Source organism: Liolophura sinensis, chromosome 8 (genome assembly GCF_032854445.1).
Source record: "Liolophura sinensis isolate JHLJ2023 chromosome 8, CUHK_Ljap_v2, whole genome shotgun sequence".
NCBI lineage: Eukaryota > Metazoa > Mollusca > Polyplacophora > Chitonida > Chitonidae > Liolophura > Liolophura sinensis.
Window position 1 is genome coordinate 22,106,279 of NC_088302.1, and position 14,584 is coordinate 22,120,862.

At 39.2% G+C, this 14,584-nt stretch overlaps 1 protein-coding gene across 1 annotated transcript; it reads right to left on the reverse strand.

Annotated features, from left to right (window-relative positions):
* Positions 1-3,681: 3,681 nt before the first annotated feature.
* On the reverse strand, positions 3,682-11,491 carry LOC135473315 (solute carrier family 22 member 6-A-like). The gene is given in 10 exon segments (XM_064753164.1): positions 3,682-3,825; positions 4,206-4,278; positions 5,440-5,548; positions 6,784-6,869; positions 8,555-8,679; positions 8,681-8,751; positions 9,147-9,688; positions 10,270-10,472; positions 10,692-10,922; positions 11,249-11,491. Coding segments are annotated over 10 exon segments (1,779 nt in total). The 5' UTR covers positions 11,444-11,491.
* Positions 11,492-14,584: the final 3,093 nt, after the last annotated feature.

Sequence of the window (14,584 nt, forward strand, 5' to 3'; positions counted from 1 at the left end):
CTCTATGGTGGTCGGTAGAATGTGATGAGGCCATTAAGGAAAGGATGAGAGCTAACAATAGGACGAATAGAACTATGCTTTATGGTGATATTGAGCAATTTAAACTAAGACAAGGGCTTAAAGGGTAATAGATTTGCTCAAAAACTGCATTGGCGTAAGTATTGCTCCTGTATTAATGGGAGAACACCTATTAAGAAAGTGTGGAATAAAGTTAGAGCTATTAAAGGATCCAGGTCGGCTATTCTGATTCCTTCCCTTGAGATAAATGGTAATGTGCTTTTGGATGATGAGGACAAGGCAGATGTTCTAGCGCACGGATTATCTTACGTCAGCAGCAATGAAAACTATGATACTTTCTTTCTTCTTCACAAGAAAGAAGTGGAAACTGCAACTGATTTTAGTAACATACTGTAGCAGTTCAATTGTTGTATTTGTCTTATGTGCTTTTGTTTCTTATGGTGTTTTGTCAAGTATGCAGGTACCTATGAGTGCGACACTATTCACTCACTTTAATCCTAATCGATATTTAACCTGCCGAGTGAAGCGTGTGAAATGAATAAACCAATCAGGATTCCTTCCCCTGAACTTGGAGACACTGCTACTAATTGGATCCGATTTCATAACATTTCCTGAACTCGTTCTGTTATCCAGTATAACTTTCGAAAGTCACATGAGGTTCGAAATTCATATACGAAAAGAAAGTTCTCCAACAACAGATTTTCAGTGAATCAGTTAATGAATATTAATTATGACAAAGGAGGAACCAGCAGTTGACACAAGTACTAAACAGTTGAGTGTCATATGGGACAGAGTCCCAGTTGAGTGTCATATGAGACAGGGTCCCAGTTGAGTGTCATATGGGACAGAAAGTCTCATGAGACTCTTGTTTCAAATTATGGTACCAAAGTTCATTTGATATATTCTGGTATATAGATCTCTGTGCTCCACTTTTGATATCTCAGATAATTTCTACTTGCATGACACTGGAGCTGGATTCTCAGGTCTCGTGAGACTGGAGAGTGCCAGAAGTTTGGGACTGGAAAAAGTCTCATGAAATTTTTTTTTATTGGTGTTTTACGCCGTATTCAAGAATATTTCACTTATACGACGGCGGCCAGCATTATGGTGGGTGGAAACCGGATACAGCCCGGGGAAACCCACGACCATCCGCAGGTTGCTGTCAGACCTTCCCACTTACGGCCGGAGAGAAAGCCAGGATGAGCTGGACTTGAACTCACAGCGACCGCATTGGTGAGAGGCTCCTGGGTCATTACGCTGCGCTAGCGCGCTAACCGACTGAGCCACGGAGGCCCAAGTCTCATGAGACCCGTCTCAAATGATAGTACCAAAGTTCAGGTGATTTATTCTGGTATATAGTCTTTGTGGTCCACTTTTGATATCTCAGGCACGTTCCCCTTGTTTGAGACTGGAGCTGGATTCTCAGGTATCATGAGACTGAAGAATCCGAGAAGTTTGGAACAGGGAAAATTTCCAGATTTTTGACACTTCTTGGGACTAGTTCCCACCAAGTATCAACTATCTCTGAATTTTAAAACTGGATCACAGACCACTATTCCCGATACTGGGGCTGTTTCCCAATTCACGGTACAAGAAATTTTTCCACTCTTAATAAAATAGCTACTTACTGAGAATGCTTACCAGCAATTTGGTGTCAACTCTCGGCAGATTCCAAGGCCATCTGAAAAATCAGCTGATTTAAAGATTTCCACATGGTGTGGGCGGAGCAGTGAACCAAATCAGGAGACTCTAATTGGACAGAAGAGCAATTTTTGACAGTTTGTAAACACAGATGACACGATGATGTCAGCACGATCGCAAACGGCGGCAACACAAACGTCTGCTTTCGAGGTTGAACTGAGGACAATAAATTTCATGTTTCCTGTGTGAAACAAGAACGAAAATAGAAGGTAAAAGTTTTCCAGATAAGACAAGGACATAGAATTTCGTAATTTCTACATTATCATCACTACACTGCTGAAAAATACTTATAATTATCAAAAATATGTAGAAACGTCGATACAACAGCAACAACATCACTCGTCCATGAAACAGATAAACGTAAGTTTAAAACTTCCTACGAGAATAAATAAACGCTATATTGGCAAATATTGACTTCGTAAATTAACTAGTATGGCTTCAGGAAACGATCTTAACAAAACTTCTGGGAAAATTCATTAAAACATGAATATATGAAACTTCCCGACGTTAAATTTATTTCTTAGATCCTACTACATTAAATCCCGCTACAATATCTTCAGCGTTCGATGAAATAAATTAAATAATACATACATCCACGAAGCCTGTATATTTTAAACTGAGTAGTAAACGATAAATGCTGCAACAGTTGTCCTTTATACTGGTGGCAAATGTTCGTAAAAAATAAACGGCCACAATTGCCCTCATTTTGTTAACGGTGAAGAAACCGTGAACACATGCTGACTGACACATGGCAGGTTTCAATTCATTTCGATGTGAGGAAAACATGCGCAAATAAGCAATGACAACACAAGCTATACGACACCCTGAAAGAAATCATTGTCTTACAATCACGCAGGCCCCTTGTTAACTGAATGGCCTAGAATATAGAATAAAATGTTAGAATTGAGGATGTCTACAGTGTCACTATCATAGAGCTGCTTTACGCAGCTAAAAATGTCTGAAAAACCACAGTTAGGTTGACAGACAGACACGCTAAAAAAGTAATTGTCCCGTTCTTAGCAAGCTATGCAGCCATATAAGAAAGATTGTTGTGCCGCTAGAGAAAGCAGTGTTACTTCAAGGTCATAAAACCGTCCCCGACCACACAGTTGGTAGAACGTCCGCATCGGGAGGCGGTAGATCCAGGGCCAATCCTGGGGTCGGGTCACACGTAAGACCTTAAAATGGAAGCTTGAATCTTGCGTTCAGCATGAAGAGGATAGTGCAAGGGCTGGTTGACCCGTATCAGTATAATGGCCCAGGCGCGCCATTGCCATCGATAAGTCGTCTCAGTGAAACACCAGATAAATTCGGAGTTGTCAAGTTATGAATGTGTTAGCAGAGAATTGTGGCAGAATTTTGCTCTCGATCTGGATCCTTGAGTACAAATATCCACCTATATAATTCTGCCTTGCGATGGAATCTGGCCTGGTATGATAACTATCTAAGGTGCTTGAATATAAAATACCGGAACATGTAGAGGGTAAAAAAAAAATAGAGCGGCGAGGGCAGTGTGATTGTTGGCAAACAGTCACACGCAACCAGAGAAATGCGGTTCACAAATAACACACAAGTGCATGTAATAGATATAGATGGCTACGTATATTTTGTATTCAGATATCACAGTAATCTTCCTAAATGGCCCCATTTTCCATACGAGCTTATCAAATCCGAGAATATCTATGTTCAGAGAATGCAAAAACAAAAAAATAACAAACAAAAATCGAAAATATCCAAAGCACGGCCATCATAACAATTCTTAAAAATATTTTGATGAATCATTTCTATAATCTTAGCCGACGGTAGTAGCTGGATTCAGATAAGCTATTAGAAAATCCCCTGAGTGAAAGCCGCAGCCACAGCCGCAGTAGCTGCAGCTTGGTATTTGCCATGTAGGTGTCCACTGAGTACCACAACGAAGCAGTTTGGACAATGACAGAACTGTTAAAGGGTTTATCTGATCTATTTCTTGGACCATTTCTCGATCTCCTCGATGGTTTGAGGCAGTTCTTTGTCTTTTGTCTCCGGTAGGAAGAGCACCAAACCGCAAACTACTAGGGATAGACTTCCAAATACAGTACCTGGTACCCACGGGTAGTACTTCATCTGAAATGTGCACAAATTAGAACAGTTTAAAGAAAAAGGAAAAGTTCGAGACGTCATCGACGTGGAACACTGTAATAATTTTAATGAATTAATTACAATCACTGAAAAATTTAAAACATAGATAAGGTGTGTTAGATTTCATGCTGTCCTTTCCTTCGACTGTTCCCTTGATGAAAAGCTCTGAGTGCTTTTCATCTGCGATGGTCAACTCTGTTTGGCTTGGGAAGAGTGCCGGGTTGAAAAGTTGGGTTGTTGGAGGGGGGGGGGGGGGAGAGTTTTCTGGTCTCCCTGACATTGACGATAGATTGTATTTTTAAATACGCAGGCGTGGTAGCTTCTGATTACACATCTGAACACTATATATATGGCTTCTGACTTACCACGAGGAGCGAGAAAGGGGCGATCATGCCACCAATACGGGCTGATGCAGAGGAGATGCCTAACCCCAGACTCCTGAAACACGACATAAGGCTACATATTTATAAGGCAAATAGTTGTCACATAAATAGAACTGCATCATTCAACAAAAATCTATGCCAGTCTTCAATTTATGTGCATTTTTGTCTGTTTTTCTTTTCTCTATATATGTCACAAACTTATCAGACTATCTGGATCCAAACCCAGAGCTCACCAAGGATATTGAGCTCCCATATTGATCATATCATTGCCAAATTGGTACGTTTGAACAATCATACATCGATTAAGCTAAAGTATGCCTCTTCAATAAACCCACGGCATGCTTAGTACGTTCATCTAGATATCCATGGTGCATGCGTGTGGACACTTTGTTTATGACTAATGCCTTAATTACTCCGCTTGCGCAAGTTTGAGCTATGTTGTTTGTGGAAATGAAAAAAGGAGAATAATTGGTATTTTGGGGACATGAGACTATTTCGCTCTGTCTTTAAAGCTTAAACTATTAAACCACTTGGCTTTTACAACCGGCCCTGGTTCATTGTCCCTTTCAGGACCGACCCATCCTTACACTGGCTATAGCAGATTTTCACATATCAATCAACGTAAATCCAGTTAAATCCGCGTCTGTGCACGTGTTATCGTCGGAAATCGGTAATCGAAATATAAATCTATATAGAAGGTAGCATTATAACTTTTTCAAACCGTACGATTATTTTAACATTATAAAAATATAAATGCGAGTCTGATATTTATGACAATTATTTGAGCTGTCTTGGCGAATAAAGAAAATGTTATTTGATTAGCGAATACGTTTTTTAATTTGCCAACAATCCCCGGTACATAGCTTCTTTATCTGGTTTAAATTAAATACTAAAACAGCTAGATGTAGCGTCGGTCATGACAATCACCAAAAGATGCTGAATGGGCAAACTAACGGCTTTGGCGCAGTTCCCAAGCCCTTTTTCTGTATATGAGGTTACATATAACCCCTTCTTCTGTATATTCGAATCCACCTTGTGATTTGGCCGGCTGCTCCGAGTCAGCAGGTTTGTATATCACCTGAATGGTGTCGTGTAAGTGAAATATTAATTACTATACGGCGTTAAAACACTTAAAACTATGTACATGTAAATAATTAATTATAATACAAAATAAAATAGGTCAAAAAATCTTGTACAGCAGTTTGCAAGTCCATACCTGAGGTTTGTAGGGTACAGCTCTGGTGTGTATGTGAAGAGAGACCCAAACGCGGCTGAGGCTCCAAACTTGCCAGTTATGGACAGAGCAGTGACAGCAAGACCGTTCCCTGCAAATAACTCGTACATTTATAGCCACTCATTTAGTATATTGTAGAATAAGAAAAGGTGATTAAATCAAAGGCAGCGGTGAGTCTGTGGGCTTCAATCTACCAATGCATAGGTAGTAGTTTGAAACTCACCTATATAGTCAGTCTACTGTTGGACAGCAAACGATCCTCTGTATACACACACTGGAATGTTTAACATAGTACAGGAGTAGTGTAACTCTAAGGAAAGTAATGATGTCTCGATGTATTACAAAGTGTCGAAATAAAGCGACAAAATGTCGAGGTAACATAGATGTTTGTTGCACACAATTTTGAGGAAACATATATTCTTTGTGTGCAACATGTACTTTGTAATGACATGCTTCTCATGCCCATATCTTAGCAACATATATGTCACAACAGGTTCTCTCCATGCCGGTCTGAGTTGCAAACGGTAACTTTTGATCAATAAACTGCAAATAAACGTATAATATTGTCCATATGTTACAAAGCATATGCTATGTTTCGTTAATGTCTCTGTATAGACCACGACGTATAAAACATTAGAGTTTCAACGATGCTATTGTGAGATTCTTAGGACCTACATTCATGGTGTGAAGATGAATGGGCTGTAATCGGGTGAAATGAATATTCTTTTGACTCAGGCGAGAACAAACCTGTAATACGGAGCCTAATTTCGGTAAATTGAAGCAGTGCAGTGGTTTGTGTTTGGCACTGTTTGTCCCCAAGAGAAGGAAATTATCACATTTACCGAAAACAAAAAAATGGGTCGGCCCGAATTTAGCGACGTTACCATTTTTTTTAAGCATGTTCCGACAGAATAACTGGAAATACAACCGTTTTGTATCATGTAGCTCAAGAGAGCGAGGAAACATCAATACCCTAAATTCGACAGGTGTTTTATGAACTAAGTATTGTGCTTCATAATAACGATGCTCTGGGCAGGTTTACATACCCAAATAGAAGAAAAAATTACGGGGATGCTAAAACACATTGCGACAGAACACTCTGAAGCCGGAGTTGCTTCAGAAATGCCCAAGATCCCAAAAATCAAAACCCGATCTTTCTCAGAAAACTGAAAAACTTCCTATACGGACTATACGAACTTACGTGTCAAGGACTGATCTTTGGGCAAAGGCCTGATAATCGCCGTGAGGTAGCCCCCTTAGCCACCTGAGCCTAATGACCAGCTGAATTTATTTCTGGTTTACAAGCATCACCTCTAGAGACCTTACCATACACCTCTTTCAACGCAACAGCAGCAATGAGAGCCGTTCCAGCGATGCCATCAAAGATGAATATTGTAGCTTTCCTTCCAAATCTGTATTAAAAGACATGTGAATGAATGAAAAACTGCCCGACAATATCCAAAAGGCAATTTTCAGTGTCATATTCTGTGTCACACACCCATAACCATTGCAAGCTGTTCATAATCTGGCATGGTAAGTACCTGACCCACATCAGATATTTTTTCAGGTGCTGCGAGACTATTCAGTATCAACAGTATGCATGTTTAACCTATGAAAACTAGCCCTTGCTTTCGAATGAAAAATAAGTGACTCGTTGCAAAATATTGAGAATTGAGAGTACGTTAATATATATACGCGTTTAGCCAATGAAAATGAGCCCTTGAGTTCGATTTGATTTGTACTAACCCATAACGTGTAATGTCATCTACTTGTAAGTACTCTCCTTATAGGATAACATATCAGATTCAAGTTAAAGTAAATTTATTTTAGGTTGATTCAGGCTAACGATCACAAAATCATTCGATTTCAATAAAGCATCCGTAATTTCATGGAATTTGTAGCGCTGTAGCACAGAAAGTTAATAATGCTTGGCGAAAAATGATAAAAGTTATCAGTTTTTGAAAATTCTGGGTGATTTACAGTAAGTCATTGTTTATAACCATTTTGGCAAGTACTGCCATGAAGGTGGTAAGATAAAGGCAAACAATAATTTAACAGGAGCCCGAATTCCTGATGTATTTATTTATTGAATGTCTACCTCATGTATAACTCCGTGGAACACGCGTGCTGACGTCGAGCATTGTATGTGAATAGACTTAGTGTATAAATGCCCAATGGCACCTACGCCGGTAGGTGGTTATGGCAAACTCTGACCAAAAGAAAAAATCGCGCATAATCGTCGTAAATCTTGGAATGATCGTATCAGAGAAGGGGGGATCTTAACAAATCTGTATGAATCTGAAAATATATAACCAGCGATCGCAAGGCGGTTGTACTGGTCGCAGGTGATTTTTGTGCGTTCACAAACTAGCTGTCATGGTTTACGATCTACATTTACATAATATTGACTACTCTTAATCGATAAGGTTTTGTCGTACGAGCTAAGTACATCTCAGACAATCTGAATTAAGTGTATGGCCAGGTTTGTCCGAGTGCCTTTGATTTCTTTCCACAACATAACTATGTTTAGATTTATTTATTTATTGTTTTACGCCGTACTCAAGAATATTTCACTTATACGACGGCGGCCAGGATTATGGTGGGTGGAAAGCGGGCATAGCCCGGGGGAAACCCACGACCATCCGCAGGTTGCTGTCAGACCTTCCCACATACGGCCGGAGAGGAAGCCAGCATGAGCTGGACTTGAACTCACATCGACTGCATTGGTGAGAGACTCCTGGGTCATTACGCTGCGTTAGTACGCTAACCAACAGAGCCACGGAGGCCCCACTATGTTTAGAGGGCATGACTTAACGACTTAACGGCTGGTATATGAATGTCTGTTTTGATTCCTATGGATTAGCCCAATTCATATTTAATTCATATTATTTTTTAAGATATTGAAGTTACGCATCAGTTTTAATTTAGTTCAAGCATGGTAAATATGTATCGACCTAATACTGAGATAACAATGTAATGAGATATGATTATAACAACAAATCAAGATAGTGGTACTCTACAGTTGATGAGACATAGCGTTCACAGTGATATATATGTATGCGTTCATGCAAACACCAGATGTGTAATGTCACCATACCGTTGCATTGTTAGATAAGAGATAATGCCAGAGGGAAGCTCCACAGCTGCGATTAGAGCAAAGTTGACGAAGCGATCTCCGGCCAGTTTAGATGAGGCCAATGTCAGGCCAAAATACACCAGGCTATTCACAATCCTGAAAAAGGGGGTATAATCTGTTATATACATTGATGTGTTTTCGTAAGCAGCATTTAAACACTGTTCATATTAACCCCATGTGCTTCTGCATGCTAAGCGTGACATTTTCTTGTGAAATCCCCTATCAATTGCACTGCATCAAGGATTTTTCATATGTAAAGACCATTATTAGTGGGGTTGCTATACCTCTCGTACATATATGCAACCGATCCTATACAGATCACTGACATTTTTTAAATTCTCTTGGTATTTTAACATTGGTAATACCAAATTTAGGATCCACAAATTTAATACGGAATTTTCTCATCCCATTAACTTTTTATTGCACACATTTATTTCTGATGTGATATTCGCCAGAGAAAGTTAAAAAAGGCCTGTATTTGTGGATGATTTGACATAAGGATTTACCTACCATCCGAGGCATGTGACGGAAGCTGTCAATAATAACCGCCTACTTCTAATCACGTCAAGAACTGTGTACTTCTTTGCGGGAGGAGCAACAAGTTTGTCATCAAGTAACAATTCATCGGATTCCTTTGACGTTGTCCTAGGGCTGGAAGCTTTAATATCTCCCTCTTGATCCGGAACAAACCCCATTACGCTGGTTTTCGAATCTTCGTGAAACCTCCCGTTGTTGCCCAAAACTTCCTCTGATTTCGCGGAAGCAGTAACCTGTGAATCCGCAGGCGTAGACTTTTCCAGACAGCCGGTCGGTTCGTTGTCATAAAGACTGCTTGCGGCTGATATGTTGGATAGGGATTCTTTCGGAGTAGATTTATTATCTAGCGCATTATCATGGTATTGTGTGACTGGATGTAAAGTCACAGGTTTTAAGGCAACCTTCATTTGCATCGACTTGTTATCGCCGTAATCCAGACATGCTTGCAGAACTGTGTTGATATCTGCCTTATTTTTGCGGATAGCCTTTTGAATGATTTGTGCTGCTCTCTTGCCTTTGTTGTTTGCGTACAACCAGCGGAGGGATTCATCTAGAAGACTGAGAACAGTGACATAAAGATGGTAACAATTATGGAAGAATCAATGACAGAGTTAACGAATGACATCTATCCACAAGTATAAATACTTTGAGAACAAAGTTCCATTGATTTCGCTCCTAAAATAATGAATTTATAACAGCTGAGAAAGTTTTGAAATTTACGAAGGGATAGCACGATGGCCAGAACGTGGAATAACTCAAGGTGAGCTAATTAAGGGCCATTATGCACAAAGAGCTGTGAATAGGTTATCTAAATAGCTATTCTTTTCAGCTGGAATGTAACCATACATTACTAATGCACACATGTGAACTGCACTGTGCATTGGAAGCAATGCCCGTGTTAAAAGTGTTCTGAAAAGCGTGTGCGGCTTTAAAGCATGCCCAAAAGTTCTTTCACAACAATTCAGTACCTTAGGAAGGAACACTGTCCAATATAAAATTTGGAAGATTCCCTCATTTTGGAAACTATGTATGTCTCTTTACGACGTTCATTTGAAGATATGCCTTCACGTTGTTGGCCCAAGATCCCTGTAATGACATATTAAATATGTAACAGTATTGCTGGTACGGATTATACTCACAATGTTTGGAGAAGGACCATAAGAGATGCACTGCTAAAAGCCAGCTGGAGATACCGCCAGTTGTGCTCCTGGAAGAGGTAACCAAGGCCACTCATAAGGGCCAGGTTTATGCTCCAGGTTCCTGTACCGATCAGGTGCACGATGGCCCTCTTCTCTACCGGGATTATCTCTAGTGGCAGAACGCTCCCTGTCATGACGATACCCTAGAAAAGTAAACGGAAGCATACAATAACCCGAAACAGCAGTGATGAAAGCATACAAGACAATAAGAGAACAGTGGTGCAAGGATGCAATAAAGCTGTAATGCAAGCATTTAGCGTGCACGTCATGTAGAGTACAAAATATATCTATAGCCGTATTTATAGCACTACCAAATTATGAATATGTGATATTGCGACTGGTTTTGAGACGTTTAATTTTACCTGCTGAAAAGCTCCTGTAGGAAATCGGAGGATGGAGAAAACGAGAATACTGGGAGAAAACGCCGTTCCTACTCCAATAGCGAACATAGCCCATTGGCTAATGATGCAGACCCACTTTCGGCCGTAGCGGTCGGCTAATATGGTCATCACAGTGGCTCCTAAAGCTTGGCCGGCAACAAAGATTGTCTGTGTCAGCTGCATCTGATATTCCTTGTCACAAACCAAGTCCCACTGCAAAATTGATATATTACGTACTAAACACTACAAAACAGAAGCACGGCATGGAGAGTAAAATGATAGCAACGACAACAGTGTGACAGTTGGTAAATATTCACACGTAATTTACGTCAGTCATGGTTTCATTTTAATTGTTCAAGCTTAAATAGTAGAAACTGATACAAGCCCTGGCACCATTACCCACGCGGAAGGTACAGGAATGCAGTGATGTTAATTTCAGTTTGTTAGATGTCACTGATCTAGAATTACCCAATGCTATATTGTCTTCGACATGAAATGAATAAACGTCTCAGAATTAGCAATTTTCACATTTTTCTTACCTCAGTCACGATGGTGGCCGTCTCCAGTGGTGCATCATACCAGTAGCCATGGTGACATGGTGACGTCACATTTGTCCAAGTATCCCTCACTTTACAATCGCCTTCCTGAACGTAATGTGTAACATTGTGTTCTAACAGCTCAGTCGTGTTGTCGACAACAAGACAGGAAAAGGGTGGCTCGTAACCTGGAAACATTATTAGTGCTACATAACAGTGTACAAGCAGTCTGTTTAGTGAACAAAAAATTCTGAAAGTCTTCTAGTTTTTAGGATAGATATTAGTTGTGCTGAATGTAAAAGACACATTTCTCTTACAGTTTTTTGTGGAAACAAACATATGTTTATGCTGTTCGTTAGGTAGATCCTGTGAGAAAAGAGAAACTGTGTACTCCTGTTATGATTACATGTATATGGGCTGAAGGGAGCAGACCAGATGTCCCATAAATTAGAAGAATTACAATATTTATTAACACTGTGAATCAGTGACATTATTATTTATCTATTTATGTTTCTTAAGCCGTTCTGAATAACGTTTTACTTACAGTTTGGTGGACAGTTTTATCAGTGAATGAAACTGGGTGCTCGTTGAAAATCTTCATTTGCACGGTAAATTACAACAGGATTATTACCAACATGCCCTACTAGAGAAAGACAAGTGATGCAGCAGACTTCATGTACTGTATGAACTTAAACCACCATATTGTTGATCTTTTCACGGATCGTAATTATTTGTAAGTCCCAAATTCCATGTGCTTAAAAAACCACAATCAGAACAGGAAATAGCCTCAATTGTGGCTGGTACATTGTTTTGCAGTAAAGAATCAGTGTGTGCATATTTCAAACTTTCACCAAAACATGTTAACTGTATAAATGTGTTTCAAGTTTTGAATTAAATCTTAAGACGTTTGATGGACGTGAACCCTGACGAGGAATCTCCGTGATTACCTGTACCTGTACTTAATGGCCGAAAGACATGCACCTTAATCACTCTGCTATGACCCACAGTGGGACGTACATACCGCAGTTTCGGTTGAAAGGGACCATCTAGTGCCAATAGACACACACCTACATGCCACTAGATAAAGATTTAGAATATAACTGTTAGTATCAGACATTCGAATAGTAGTCATCAACCATAACAGAGGTCCCAGGTCCCAGACTATTTTCTAAAACAGCGCTCAATAAAAACTAGCGAAAGAGTTAAGGATGTGTGGAAAGTAAGAAATGAGGACGGAGCTATATAAAGAGAAACGGTCAACATGTCTCAAGGTCATAATGTCAGTCAAAATACATGTTATCAGCATCCAAATTGTGTACCATGTTACTTTATAAATTATCCATGAAAAAATATGTCTCTCAAGAGCTTTGACTGAAACTGTTCATATCCAAAGTAACAATTTTACTCAACACAATGCATAGTGTCCCAAGTGCAGCGTTGATAAGGGTTGAAGGTGAGTAAACAGAAAAGAAAGAATGACACATGCTGTCTCTTGTATTAAAGTTTAGCATTTCCTTGCAAAATGCCAAGTTCATATCAGTAAAAAACTACCGTATATAAGGAGCAAAACCAGAGAAAAGACGACAGTACAAAAAATTAAAAATTGGTCACATAGTAAAATCTGGCCTCTTGTAAGATTATCTCGGGAACATTTTTATTCTTAGCTTGTGACTGCTTGAAAAGCAGTAAACTTGCTCGTCCATTGGAACCATGGTAACAAAAACGTTCAATAAACAGATCTGATTGAAAAAGTAGTTTACCGTTAAAGAACCCATACATTCCTATATGTAACGGTATTTTTATTCCTTTTTTTTTACCTATTTGATACCGTTATAGTCTTACCCAGGAACACGATGGCCAGTAACTGAAAGGCAGTGGCCATATGTTGTAGATGGATGAGTATTAACTGAACGATCTGCCATCTTCCCCACGTTCCCAAGGACTTGAACACAGAATCAACATCCGGGTACGTTGTCATCTGAGAGCTTGGACCGGACATGACGGAACAGTTTTTAAAATCACCTCGGTTGGCAACACTTTCTGTGTAAGGCTTTGGACAAGCTCTATATAATATATATATAAAATATGACATCGGCGATCGTGGTATTGAGGCCGACCGTCTTCTGAGCAAGATAATACGATCTCTTAACCATAGGAAAAATATCCGTCCAACATACTCCTATTTCTGGTCACGTACATGTCGTGATTCTGCAATGTGTATCCACATTCAAACTGCTGACTAATTAAATCTTTATTATCGTTTACTTACTTTCAAGTTGAGGTTTGTCTCATCTATACGAAAGTCTTCCAGAAGGAGATATCTATCACCAATACAGTATTTATATTATTTATACATGTATATCTATATAAGAAGCGATATCATCACCCGGGTTCACGATATTCAGTAGTTATACTGCATGAATTAAAGTGAAAAAAAGCTAAAATATGAAGTAAGGTTTATCATAAAGACAGCTGAAGACTATGTGTAAAAATACATTCACTTATTTTTTCAGATTTCTTTTTAGAGTGTTGAAAAACATTCTAATATTTGAAAACCATGGGGGGTCGGCTTCATGAATCATACTGACGGTATCTAGGAACTATGACGTCACATTATCTTTTTTCGTGATGTTCACCAGATCGAAGGAATTTTTGGAAACAATATTTCAATAATCTTTCACTCGTGGATAAAAAGAGCTACTCCCACATTCAGTGTCCTGATTAGATTTGGATAGTTCCTAACTTCTGATAGTATGGTCTATCAAGCCAACATGAGAAGTCGAATGTTTGAACACCTTTAACTTTTTTCACAAAAATCTAAAAAAATAAATGAAAGTATATTCATGCATAGTTTGAATTGCTCTACTTAGTGATACCTACGTCGATGTTTAGAGCTCTATTCCTTTAAGAGCTAGGCTGTAAGAGAACTGGGGCCTGTACAACAAAGCCATATCTGACTTCAACTAAACTTTAAAATCTCGTCACAATGCTTAATTTTGGATACTTAAAATTGAAATTTCGACACCATAACGTTGATCTTAAATTTTTCAGGTGGCCAAACATTTGTAGTACCTAAAATAGCTTGCACAATCCTATTTGAAATGTTGACATTAGTCAGAAATGGCTTTGTGGATTGGGCGGCTGGAACAGCCTCAGAGTTATCAACCGCTAGCCTTCAATTGATATATCCAGTCAATTTTATCATCTGTTAGTTTTCGAATAGTATTAATAGAACTTACACGCTTATATAGTTTGCTGAGAATCATTTGCTTTCATGTCATTCACGTTGCCATACATCTGGGAAGCTTCTCACGTATACTTGAGAAGGATTGGTGGTTT